We start from the raw sequence: 13919 nt of genomic DNA, 5'->3' as shown, positions 1-13919 counted from the left end.
ATTAAGCTGAATTAAGCACTGTAATATAAAGATGTAGGTGGGATAATTACATTCCATGACACCATGTTAAGAACACATCTGGGTTTGAAAAAGGTAGTGTGTGTGTGTATATATATATAAGCTTAAAAATCAAAAGGCATAGAAATGTACTTTGAATACAATTAGCTCCTTAATGGAGCTGTCCAATGTGAAGTGGTTTTCAGACAGCTGACTTGTGATTTAGTGATAGTTTCTTGCCATTTCCAGAATTCTTGCAAATCTTTTTAAAGCAGAGGTAGGCACTGAACAGCATATGTATTGACATGATTTTCTTTTTTGCGCGACTTATTTTAAAATAAATATGGGGAGGTAGAGGAATTTACCTGCAATTCTTACATGTTCGGGTTTTGAAAGAATTTGTCAGTAATATTTGAATCCACAATAATTGCATAAGAAAGCTCAAAGAATCAGTACTTGGCAGTCCTGGTACTAAAATTCTTCCAAATATTTATCAAAAACCGTTTGTTCAATCAAAATGTCAATAGAAGTGAATAAAAATTGCTTATACTGCACATCAAAAGAAATTTTCACTTTATGCATGCATTTTTTTAGAGACATACAGTGTCTGGGTGCTGCATATTGATTAAATGTTTAGGCCCCATTTTGATTAATTGATCATTTGTGACTGTGATACACTTGAGTGACTCTGTTACATGAAGTCTAAATCACCTCGTTAGGACTGACAGAGATGTAACAAGAACACTGAAAGGATCAACAGCTTCATGCCATTGACATTCTGGAGTCACACCTTGCCTGAACTCACCAGCAGTGTAGCCAAGTCCTCTGTTGTGATAAATCAAGGTTTAGTGTAGTCTTGCCTGATGGACCTCAGTGAGTGTGGTGCTTATGTGTAGGATGATCTGCTAATTGCTGTGTACAGCAGATCAGTGGGGAAGTCCTGATTTAATGTGTTGACTGAACGTTAATGTCCTGTTAATGATTTGACGAACATGTCAGGTCACTACAGAGCCCTGCTTGTAGTTATTGGTGGCAACATGCTTGTACATTTCTACATTGCCCTCACTTGCTTGCAACCAAAGCACCCTGCAACTCACAACAACTGGTGCCTCACTGAAGCTCAGCAGATGTGAGCCTGGCCAGTACCTGGATGGGAGACCTCCTGGGAAAAATAAGGCTGCTAGTGGAAGAGGTGTTAGTGGGGCCAGTAGGGGGCGCTCACCCTGCAATCTGTGTGGGTCCTAATGCCCCAGTATAGTGAGGGGGACACTATACTGTAAAAAGGTGCCGTCCTTCAGATGAGACGTAAAACCGAAGTCCTTACTCTCTGTGGTCATTAAAAATCCCAGGGTTCTTCTTGAAAAGAGTAAGAGTGTTAACCCAGCATACTGGCCAAATTTCCCATTGGTCTTTCCCACTCATTGCCCCTAATAATTCCCATCTGTGAAATGCCTCCCCACTGATAACTGGTGTGTGGTGAGTGTACTGGTGCACTTTAACTGTTGTCACATCATCCAGGTGGGGCTGCACACGGGTGGCGGTGGAGGGGATCCCCATTACCTGTAAAGCTCAAGATGAGAAAGTGACACTTTTGCCAGCACAAACTGAGCCCCATTGAACCCATCTGTGGGGATAAGCTGGGCTGATGTGGATCTACTCTATAGTCTATCTAGTCTATAGTCTCTACTAAAGCAATGAGACAGAACCACACAAGGCAGCATTATCGACTGGATGGAGAGCTTGCACTGCCTGCTGGGGTGGTCAGTCTACTAGCGTATTCACAGGAGACCTCTTGCTGATGACAAATGTTAATCAGTCCTGTGTCATGAGCAACAGACTATTTCATGTCTGTTGAAGAAAGTGTCAGGACACCTGCTACAAAACAGATTGTCATTTTCCTGTGCACTTTGTAAATTTGCTGCTGTTCTGACCTACACGTTTATTTTGATTTTCCGTAAATGGTATGAAGCTCTGTAACAGCAAAGATTCTTTGCATTTATTTTCCTAAATTAAAGATACACTCAAGAGCTTGTGCATAATAACTGTAATTGTAACTAAAACATGATGAGAACAGTCTTGTTTCTAATTGAGAAGGATCTGAAATAACAGTTCTTCGGTGGTTTGATTACTGTAATTTAAAATGTATATTTCTAGTGTGATTATGCATTCCTAACCAAAACCTTTAATTGTTTTTTTTTCTTTTACATGCAATGAAGAATGTCTTGATTGTAGAGGTAAGATCAAAAATGTTCATAAACCAATTAAAAAGGAATATAATCTTCTGAGTTGTTCAGTGTGTTTGGTTGTGTCGTGGATTGCGTGATCAGCATGCCCGCTATAGTAAGATCCATTTACATTTGCGCAGGCATACTGTAAGTACACAGAGTGCCTCTCATTCATTTCATAAGTTGTTTTATGAAGTAGACGTTTGTTTGACCTCTTTGTGATGCCAGTGCTACACATTGTACTACTGTAGTGCTGCACACACAGTAGAGGCCACTCAGTGTGTAAAGCAGCTAAAGCTGATCTACAGCAAATTCCAACTGACCCACCATTTAAGAACACATTGTTTAAGAATTCATTGAATTGGTCTGCTTGGGAGGCTGCCTTCAGTGAGAATGTACTGTACTTCTGCAATTAAATGTGATTACTAAGGCAAAATAATAAACCATTCAGAGGTCTGTGCCTTTGTTTCATGTCCTCATTTCCGAAACCCAACATCGTGACTAACCCTTTTGCTTTTCTTGTGGTGCTCCTGATTCTTTTGGAGCAGGACAGATTGAGATCTGCTTGGGAGTACTTCCAGACCAGCTGTCTCAACACCCTTAACTCTTAGCACTGCTTACCTCAAGTGTGTGTCACGCTTAACACAACACTTAACATTGCAACATTATGAAAGTACAGCATTTTGTTTCTGTTAGCTTTTCCAGTAATGGAACGGGCGGTTTGCACGTTTTTTAGTTTTTTAAATTACAGTATAGCTTTGTTTCTTTTTAGTGCACTTCATTCCCACAATTCATTTTGCCACACTCAATCAGAGAACAGGCCATTGTCTGAAGCAAAACTCAGCAAACCTGACTACAAATATAGATGTAAATCAATGAATATACAGTAGTTATTCTTAGTTTGGAGAGCTAGCCAAGATACTTTCCTATTAGGCAGAAGGAAAAGCTCTCCATACATCAAATATCAACATGCTTCCTGGTGAATTGTGCCAGTAATTCCTCTCTATCAGCATTGTGGTTAAAAACAGAGGAAAATGACTCATTTATGACCAGGGAGAACATCTGTACAGGCAGTAGGATGTTCAGATTAAAAGGATTTTTTTTGTCTGGAAGCAGAGACTCTAATAGCTTATCAAACCTTTTTGAGCCATTTTATGTTTTTTTTATAAATAACCCAGTAAGCTTGAATAACAAAACTGGTTGAAATAAAACTGTCAAACTAAATTTATATGAAAAGAGGTTTGAACTGTTGCAAAAGAATAAAATGACTGTATAGCAAAACAATACAGGCATCATACAATATCCCTCCTGTACTGTAGCTGCAGACATAGGACTCATGCACATGTATCTGGAATAATAATAGAGATAATTATGTGTTGTGTCTAAGAAGCAGAGATGTCCTTAGTCAACAAAAAAGAGAACAATAGACTGAGATGATTTAAAAAGTCTTGCATCTGAAAACTACAGTTTTCCATGATGTGTCATATTTCCATGACATGACTGTCTTAGCTGTCCCACTTCCTTGTACAAACGTTCTGAGTTGACCTTGATGTTCAGTAGGACAGCAATGCAAGATTTGGACAGAAATAGTTCTGAGACCATGAATTCACTTACATTCTAATATCTATAGATTAAGTTCACTGATGTAAGATACTTGTCAGTGACAATAATTTGGGTACACAGTAGAGAAAATTAGGCACTCCAAACTGGCCAAGTAATTAAATGAAAGTCTTTTCATCTTCTGTGTTGTCTTTTTACATTTTTCAGAACAGCTTATCATGTAAGACATTTTAGACTTGATGTATGATGTGCATCCACTTTCACTGTGGACAGGGGGTACAAATTTTGTCACGGCATGCATCTGTTCACTGTGTTGTTTTAATAATAGACTCAGCAGGACCTCAATCTTACTTCATAGGCTATAGTTGACACAGGCAAGACAATGAACGCTCTCCTTAAACATGTTGAGAACTACAAGCCAAAGATGATCAAAGTAGCAAGGTAAGTTAAAAATCTACAGTTCAATTAGAGTATACTCTTCACTTATTTTCATGTATTTTTGTACTTTTTTTCACCTTACCTACTGTAGTACTCTTAATCAATTACGACTAACTACTATATACCTAATGTTTTATTATAACTTTTCCTGTGTAGTGAAAATGGTGCCATTATCTGTTATTTAAAACTGCTCAACTATAATAAAAAAGTACCTGACCAAGGCGGGTATTCATTAGACAAAATTACTGCTAATTAAACAACAAAAACGTGTTTTTAAAAAAAGCACCTTTTCAAAACCAAGGACACTGTACATGATGATAAAAAATCAGGTGTTGTTGTTCTTTGCTATTATGTTTGTATTCATACAGGTCATGGTGCCACATAGTCTTATTAGCATTTGAAGTATGTGAGAAAGTTGAGGATGGAGGTACAGTACAGTAGTTCCAGTTCACGGCTTTAAACACACCTGCCCCTAGTTTCCAGTTGTGTCCTCTGGTACATCTTACACTGCAAAACCTGAAGAAGTGCGTTGCGTTGACTTTGTCACTACTTTTGGGGATTTTGAATACAGTACCTGAATAAGGTCCTTCTGTGAGTCAGGGGGTGTGCAGTGCTTTGCAGAAGAATTCACACCTTTCCTGTAGTGTAATTTTGTGAAATTACAGAATGGTGCCGGGACGGGCTGTCAGACCTCAGTGTTTACCTCCTGGGAGCCAGCTGTGGGTCAGGAACTTCCTGATCCTGGGCAGCTGAGCTCCTGGTTATTTAAACAGGTGCTGCTTTAGTCGAGTGTGCAAGGGAACCAGAGAGAGAGAGTTCTAACCCTGCGGACAGAGCTCTGAGAGACTAAGAGTGGCAACACTAGAGACGCTATACTTATAGTTTGTCCAGAGACAATGAGCCACAGAAGAGGTTCTTTTGTAATTGTTAAAAGAGAATAAAAGGGAGTTTTGCTCCTAAAAGTCCATCACAGTGTAGTTTCTTTCCCACATACACATTTTTTTAAACATATCTTATTCAAACAGAAAACGTTTGTTACATAAGTACATAAGGGGTAACATAAGTTACAGTAAATGTGACCAAAAACCAGACAGAAAAATCGGAAACGGGGTGAAGTACAATAACAGTAAATGCTTTGAGAGCAATTACAGTTGTAGAGGCTTGATGAAAACCACCTTTTCACACTGGCTTGGTGCAATTTTGCCCCTTCTTCCTGGCAGATTTGCTCAAGCTCTCTTGAGTTGCTCGGGGATCACCTACGGAGGGCGGTTTCCTAGTCTTTCCACAGATTCTCAGCAGGATTTCCCTCGGGACCTTGACTAGGCCGTTCAAGAACGTACACTTTGTTACTCTTAAGCCACTGCAATGTAAATTTGTCCTTGTGCTCTGGATCATTTTCCAGCTGAAAAATTATTTTATGTTCCTGCTTTAAAGTAATTATGCTGACTCATTAAGGTAATTCTGTGCACCTAAATTAATTTAGGTTTGCCATAACAGAAGGTTTAAATATATATATCATTTCTTTTTTCTTTCATGTTACTTCTTTTTTGCTTTTATGTGGAGTAGGATGTGTATATCACAAACATTAACTGTACTTCAAAGTGCCATGACAGCAGGCTTTAAAGCAACAACATGTGTAAACTCTGCAAGGGTCTGAATACTTTTGCCAGGCGTTCTCCCACTCTCCTGTGGACTAATTCCACAGCAGCAGCGTCTTCCTTGTGTTGTTGTAACCAAAGTGTTGTACAAAAAGTTCTAAATGCGGTCTCGCGAGTACATTGTACAATTTCAACTTTCCATGATTTCAGTGCAGTGTTTTAAACCGTATAGCTGTTAATTTTTGTGTTGTCTCCTCACAAAAATTTATAAGATGAAAGTCAGTTGTCCACATAACACTTAGACCTTTTTCATAAGGAGCTTACTCAAGCTCAGTTTTTTCCGTTTTGTATTTATATGCTACTTGCATGTAACACATTGAATGTCGGGTGTGAAGTGTTTTTCCAGTTTTGAATTCTATCTGCATCACTTTGCCATTTTCACTTTGCCACTTCTACAGTGCTTACTCATCATCTTCACCTGTGAGCTTGGCTAGTTTAATAACTACACTGGAGTCCAAATCAATCATATAGTCTAGGACTAACAGTGTCCCTAATACAGGTCCCTGTGGTACTCTGCTAAATACAGTACCGCAGTTGGAGTATTCATCCCTTATGCTTTTGTTTCCTGTCCTTTTTATTATCCAGGTTTCCTTTTCTTAACTATTTTGTAATCCAAATACATGCATTTCCTTGAATGCCTACTGCTGGTAATTCAAGTAGACAAATATTTTTAATATTTAAAATATATCATATGCTTTGTATTAATCCCTGCTGGTTTTTGATCAAAGTCCTTCCTTTTCCAAACCTATGCTACCCTGGAATTTTGTTTTCATATTAATGATCCTTGGTGTCTAATTGTCATTTCCATAACCTTAAACATAATAGACGTACAGTAAGACTTATTGATCTGTAATTGTTTGGTTTTGTCACCCTTTATATGGATGGCCTCTACAGATATATATACCATCTTCCTGTCAATGGGTTTTCCCCTGTCTTGAGTGACAACCTACGAATCACATATCTTGTTTAAGTACAGTTGGTAGAATACTGTCAGGCTCTTTCAGCGCCTGAAACACTTCTGGTTCATCTGTGTTCCTAATTCTTAATTTAGAACTTTGTCTTTTCTCAGATTGAGATGTGTTTATTGGCTTCTTCCTTGAGAACCACTTGGGTGCAATATTAATTTCTCACTTCAGTTATTTCTCGCTCATTGTCAGAAGCTTTGAGATTATTATTTGGAACAATTTGCTTCACCTTTTACTGTTCTTTAGCTCTTGTAATACAGAAAAGAGTCATTTTTATTCTAGCCTCCAGCCTCCAGTACTGCAGGATTGGTTTTTAGATCTTTGTTTTCTAATATCCCTTTTTAGTTGTGCTCGCAGTTACTTACATCCATCTTCTTTAACCAAACATTGTTCCTTTGAATTCTTTTTCCTTTGCCATTCTGTACATTTCTCAATATTTACTGAGCTCAGCTTTATTAATTTGCTTTAATTAGCTTACTGTTAAGTATCTCTATGCTTCAGAGATAACAAAAAAGTAATATGTCCTATATTATTTTTTTATGTCTTGCTTTCATAGTCTGCTTTCCGGAAGTTGTAAACCAAGAGTCTGGGAGCACCAGAAGGTTTCTGGTTTTCTTTCCACCTGAGCCCTTCGATACTTTACTGGTCTCATTAATTGCTTAACTGTACAATTTGAAACCTCTCCTTGTTCGTAGGGAGCTGGAGATTTGAAGAGAAATATAAAACCTGCTGAACAGTATGTCTGCAGACTGGAGTTGGGCTCCTCCATTGTAAACATGGTGTTTTGAATCTGAATCTGAATCTGTTTATAAGCAGGTTTTAGACCAGTGTTCACCTTGTTCCTTAAATTTGAACATGTACTGAGAGGCATTCAAAGGCAACGTGTGTTAGTGTTTCTAGTAATCACTGGTTGAATTGACATCGCCTCTCAGTAGATATTGCTCCATGCTGTGATTAAAAGCTGTAATCTGCTGTTAATATTCTCCTTATCATCCTTTTTCTGGTTACTGTTTTTACACTTTCCTGTCTGTGCATGAGAAAAAGCCTCAGTAGAACTGTGAGTGTACAGCGCCTTGCGGTTTTGCCTTTGCGTTAAGAGAAAGAACTGTAGGCTTGGTACCAAAGTGCCACTGTTATTTTTTCAGCTTGCTGGTGAAGAGAGTACCAAACGAAGGAGGCTGTCGTCCAGACTGTGCGTACTTTCCACTTCAACTCCAAACATCCTGCTTTAGATTAAACTAAAAGCTCCAATAACACAATTGCATCTTATTTATGTTTAAGCGTAATATTTAAATATCAAATGCTAATTGCATGTTTTTATGTGGGTTGTTGATCTTGAAATATTCTATATGCATGTAAAGCCAGGCATATATTGATAATATGAATTTTATTGAAGTTATTCATTTGCTAATAATCTTTCATACTATATACTACTTTGGGCGCAATATAATGATTAGAGTTTTATCAATTTTGTACATTCGTTTTTGTAAGGTTACTTTTCGTACTTGAATGAATTCAAAACATATTAATTAAAGCATTTATGTTTTGTTTTTTTATTTCCTGGCAGATGTTGGATTTGAAATTCCGAACCATTTCATTGTGGGCTATGCCTTGGACTACAATGAGCATTTTAGAGACCTCAATGTAAGATAATATCATGTTGTGATTTTCCTGACTTTCATTTTAACATAAGGACACATCTAGGCGCATTATTGAAATTTCGTGACAGGAATCAAGTTTGCAAGTTTAGTCTCTTTATGGGCTTAAAAGAGAATTTTACTTATAATTGCTGTTAATCTTGATTTGGGAATAATAGGTTGGCATAATTTATCCTCAGGTATCCTGGGTGTTTCAGTGTTAGGTAGAGTTAGCCAAGCTTATTAATTATTATTAATCAATTATTGTTAATTAGGATAGTCTCTCATCTGCCTTTAGTTCATCTTGCTGTGGCGTAGGTGTGAAAACATGGGTGAAACCCAATTTATTTCCTAATCCTGCTGTTAAAATAAAAATGATACAGTTTGTATTTGATCGTTTTAAGTATCTGGAATCTTTTCATGTCAGATTTCAGCAACATTAGTGTTGTAATAAGTCTACAGAGACATAAAAAAAACAAAAGCAGGAATAAAGTCTGGAGCAATACATTTCTTCCATCATTGTAATACTGCACTAGAAAAAGAATACAAATGAAAAACATATTTCTTTTTATTTGCATTAACTTAGCAATAAGTACCTTCTTTTTATTGATTTAACATACAAAACTGTACCCAGTAGAGCACTGATACTATCAGCTATGATAAATGATCTCTGATATGACTAATAAGTACAGGAAATCTATTGATGTTTGCTAGAATGATTAAATACAGTAATACAGCGATTAAGAGAACTTGAGAGAGATAGAGAGATGGTTACTATTTATAATTTTTTAAGATTTGAAAGGTTCCTTAGACATTATCGAACATACAATAAAAACCTATCTGCACTGAGTTAGTGTTCCCAAATTTGAACTGAATCAAAATGTTTTATTTATTAAAAGGATACTGCAGACACCGAGGTGATTTATTGGATCAACCCTGTATAAGCCACATGTTGTGCTACAGTCAAGTATATCTATACGGAGCTATCCTATCGCAACACACAAAGGCATCGGGTTTTTGCCTATGGTCAGATTAAAACAAAAGGAAAAATATTTAAAAATTACTGTACTTTCATATTTGTGTTTAAAAGTAGTTATTATAAAAATAATTCTTAAGAATACACTTTCATGAAGTACAGTAATGGCTAGCATTTAGCCTTGCTTAGTGAAAACTACTGTGTTACATTTTTGTACAAATCTTGTGGAACAGTGTGCCTTTATGGAAATCTAGAACTTCCATGAAGAAACATTTGAACCTGGAAGAATTCATGGTTGTGTTATGTTATTTTGACCCATTATGACAGCAGGTCTAATCTGCTAAAACAGTCATTATGATATTGATTGTATTGTTATTAAACTGTATAGTATCTCTCATTGATCTTGTTGTAAAAATGACAACTTCTCTCATTTACATGTCATGCTTATATGATAATAATAAGTAGATATTGATTATCTGTCAGATGTGTTAAAATGGAAATCTTTTGAAATAGCACAGCACCATAAAGTTAAATTTAGGCTCAGTAATAACAACAAAATGGCAAACATATACTGTAGGAATAAATGCAGTATATAAGTGGTATAAAGTCATAAAAGCAGCATATTCCCTTGTTGTAACTTCTGATGAGTATAATTAATTTGGAAAAAACAGCGTAGTACTAAGTCTAATAAACAGTTATTCAGATTGATAAATTGTGGCACCACTTCATTTACTAGATTGTGTAAGTGTGTGACTGATTCAAACATTTTTCTGATTTTCAGCACATATGTGTAATCAGCGAAATAGGCAAAGAAAAGTATAAGGTCTGAAGATCACCCTTTCCAGCCTACAAAGGAGAGCATATTTGCTCACATGATGCTTGGACACAAAGCACAGCATGTTACCTCCTAGATAGGACATCTGGACACAGTGGACAGTATTTTCTCACACAGTCTGGATACAGATGACAGCACATTTCCTCATAAGGAGCTCCTGCAAGACATGCTGTCAGTGGATGAAGTACTGTATGTTTGCTGAGTGTTCAGATGTTCTCAACCACAAACTGTATTACAGCCCCAACAGCCCCCAAGACAACACAGGAATAGTAACAAACTGTTTATCTTCTTAAGTATTAAATTCAAAGACTGGATTATGCCTGAATAGTAATTTAGTTTGGTATTTAGTAATTCAGTTAAAACAGTTGCCTTTAAATATCAGTACCAATAATTAAAGAATAAAATGTATTTATTTCTCTTGCTCTTAAGAACGTTTCCATGTGAATGTTTTTCCCATTGCTGACCTCTGGTTAATTCAAGTAGCCATGAATCTAAAGCAGGCCGTTCATATATATCAGTTTTTCCATACCATTGCCCAGCTGTCTCAGGTTACCCAAGAAAAACTCACCTGGGTATTAATAATCATTAGTGGAGACTTTGAACCTAAAAAATTTAAACAAAATTAGCCAGAACCTTATCTTACACTCTTGCCCAAGGACTTGGAATTCCATCAGGATCACTAATGTAAAAGGTGGACCTGCCCGTCAACCAACTACAACTTCGGTAGAAGATCTGTCCCACCTGTTCGCTCTCAATTTGGGCTTATTGAAGAGCTGCCTTTACAATGCTAAGATGCTCAGTCGTCTTGATTTGTTGCTTGTCTTGGCATTCTCATCGTATGTACCTTCCGGGCTTCGACCCGTGTTTGCTTGATCTGTGTTTTGAATTTCCCTTCTATTGCTTTGCTGAGTTTTCCTGGCTTTGAACTTGCTTAGAGTGTCTTGATTCTGTCTACGGATTTCACCAGTTTTAACCTCGGCCTTTTTTGGATTACGCCCCTGGACTGTGGTTCTGTTGTTTTGCCTGCTTCTCCCCGCCGTGCGTAATGCTCACCTGCTGCTGTGTGTTTCGCCTGGCTGTCCACTTACCTTTGCCTGCTTTTGGATCCAGCCCACAACCTCTGATCGCTGCACCTGTTTGTAGCTGCTGCAGTAAGAACAGACCCTAGGATTCTCACAACAATACAAACATTCTAGAACTCGATTCACCCTTAAGCTAGAGTGACTGAGGGGCTCTATATATTGTATCTTTTCTTGACTATTGTTTTGAAGGTGTGCAAGGTAATACACTTCATGATAACATGTGAGCCCTGCTTGATTTCTAGACAAGCTCACTTGACTACAGTGGTGTGAAAAAGTGTTTGCCCCCTTCCTGATTTCTTATTTTTTTGCATGTTTGTCACACTGAAATGTTTCAGATCATCAAACAAATTGAAATATTAGACAAAGATAACACAAGTAAACACAAATTGCAGTTTTTAAATGAAGGTTTTTATATTTAAGGGAAAAAAAAAATCCAAACCTACATGGCCCTGTGTGAAAAAGTGATTGCCCCCTAAACCTAATAACTGGTTGGGCCACCCTTAGCAGCAACAACTGCAATCAAGCGTTTGCGATAACTGGCAATGAGTCTTTTACAGCGCTGTGGAGGAATTTTGGCCCACTCATCTTTGCAGAATTGTTGTAATTCAGCCACATTGGAGGGTTTTCGAGCCTTAACCACTTTTTTAAGGTCATGCCACAACATCTCAATGGGATTCAGGTCAGGACTTTGACTAGGCCACTCCAAAGTCTTCATTTTGTTTTTCTTAAGCCATTCAGAGGTGGACTTGCTGGTGTGTTTTAGATCTTTGTCCTGCTGCAGAACCCAAGTGCGCTTCAGCTTGAGGTCACGAACAAATGGCCGGACATTCTCCTTCAGGATTTTTTGGTAGACAGCAGAATTCATGGTTCCATTTACCACAGCAAGTCTTCCAGGTCCTGAAGCAGCAAAACAGCCCCAGACCATCACACTACCACCACCATATTTTACTGTTGGTATGATGTTCCTTTTCTGAAATGCTGTGTTACTTTTACGCCAGATGTAATGGGACACACACCTTCCAAAAAGTTCAACTTTTGTCTCGTCAGTCCACAGAGTATTTTCCCAAAAGTCTTGGGGATCATCAAGATGTTTTCTGGCAAAACTGAGACGAGCCTTTATGTTCTTTTTGCTCAGCAGTGGTTTTCGTCTTGGAACTCTGCCATGCAGGCCATTTTTGCCCAGTCTCTTTCTTATGGTGGAGTCATGAACACTGACCTTAGCTGAGGCAAGTGAAGCCTGCAGTTCTTTGGATGTTGTTGTGGGTTTTTTTGTGATCTCTTGGATGAGTCGTCGCTGCGCTCTTGGGGTAATTTTGTTCGGCCGGCCACTCCTAAGGAAGGTTCACCACTGTTCCATGTTTTCGCCATTTGTGGATAATGGCTCTCACTGTGGTTCGCTGGAGTCCCAAAGCTTTAGAAATGGCTTTATAACCTTTTCCAGACTGATAAATCTCAATTACTCTGTTTCTCATTCGTTCCTGAATTTCTTTGGATCACAGCATGATGTCTAGCTTTTGAGGATCTTTTGGTCTACTTCACTTTGTCAGGCAGGTCCTATTTAAGTGATTTCTTGATTGAGAACAGGTGTGGCAGTAATCAGGCCTGGGTGTGGCTAGAGAAATTGAACTCAGCTTTCCAAAGATGTGATAAACCACAGTTGATTTATGTTTTAACAAGGGGGGCAATCACTTTTTCACACAGGGCCATGTAGGTTTGGATTTTTTTTTCCCTTAAATATAAAAACCTTCATTTAAAAACTGCATTTTGTGTTTACTTGTGTTATCTTTGTCTAATATTTCAATTTGTTTGATGATCTGAAACATTTCAGTGTGACAAACATGCAAAAAAATAAGAAATCAGGATGGGGGCAAACACTTTTTCACACCACTGTATGTCACAGCTTGAGGGGAAACAGTGCTAATAGAAAAATGACTAGCATATCTGGACTTCCAAGTATTTTTTTTCTGACAGTATAGCCTGCTGATCTTGTCAGTTCAGACATGGTTACTTTTCTTTTTAGCATAAGTAAAGGTGCATTAACCAGATACCCAGATAATCCTGTTCTGTAACTATGCACGTTGACAGAGATGTTTGTGACATTGCATATATCCTGGATCAATCCCTTTCCAGGAGTGATTTGGTGGGAGCTGTGCTGTTGTAAAAGACACCACATACCTTGCTAAAAATGGATTTGTGAAGTTATGGACAAGTCACATTACCTGAAAGTAATTTATATTGCTGTTAAAGGCTTTCTGTTGAGACATGATGTCCATTCCTTTCATTCATTTCAGCTTGTACTATTATGAGGCTGGTATATTGTTGGACTAATAAATATAGTATCACTTTCGAATTAGTTTATTGTTGTTAATTTTTGTGTATGTTCTAGTTCTGAGACTTCGTATTTCACAAAATATAAAGTAGCATGTTTAATTAGAGCAAAACCTGAATTACGAATGCAGTGCGAGAGGTGGGATGCTTGGACCTGCGTTACACACTGGAGGGTGAAAAAAGGGTAGTTTTTCATAAATGGCTATAAATTTACACAT

At 37.7% G+C, this 13919-nt stretch overlaps 1 protein-coding gene across 1 annotated transcript in view; it reads left to right on the top strand.

Moving 5' to 3' along the window:
• The window catches only part of LOC148831731 (hypoxanthine-guanine phosphoribosyltransferase-like), a 33423-nt gene extending 22741 nt beyond the window's left edge, over positions 1-10682 (top strand). Inside the window, exons 5-9 of the mRNA XM_088918962.1 lie at positions 2214-2231; positions 4141-4223; positions 7989-8035; positions 8411-8487; positions 10238-10682. Coding sequence (XP_088775088.1) covers positions 2214-2231; positions 4141-4223; positions 7989-8035; positions 8411-8487; positions 10238-10285 — 273 coding nt within the window. The 3' untranslated portion in view covers positions 10286-10682. The remainder of the gene's footprint in view (positions 1-2213; positions 2232-4140; positions 4224-7988; positions 8036-8410; positions 8488-10237) is intronic.
• Positions 10683-13919: the final 3237 nt, after the last annotated feature.

The sequence above is a fragment of the Atractosteus spatula genome, chromosome 6 (assembly GCF_055471065.1).
Source record: "Atractosteus spatula isolate fAtrSpa1 chromosome 6, fAtrSpa1.hap1, whole genome shotgun sequence".
In the NCBI taxonomy this organism is placed as follows: Eukaryota; Metazoa; Chordata; class Actinopteri; order Semionotiformes; family Lepisosteidae; genus Atractosteus; species Atractosteus spatula.
Note: the sequence above shows the minus strand (reverse complement) of the source record. Positions and strands in the feature narration are given on the sequence as shown.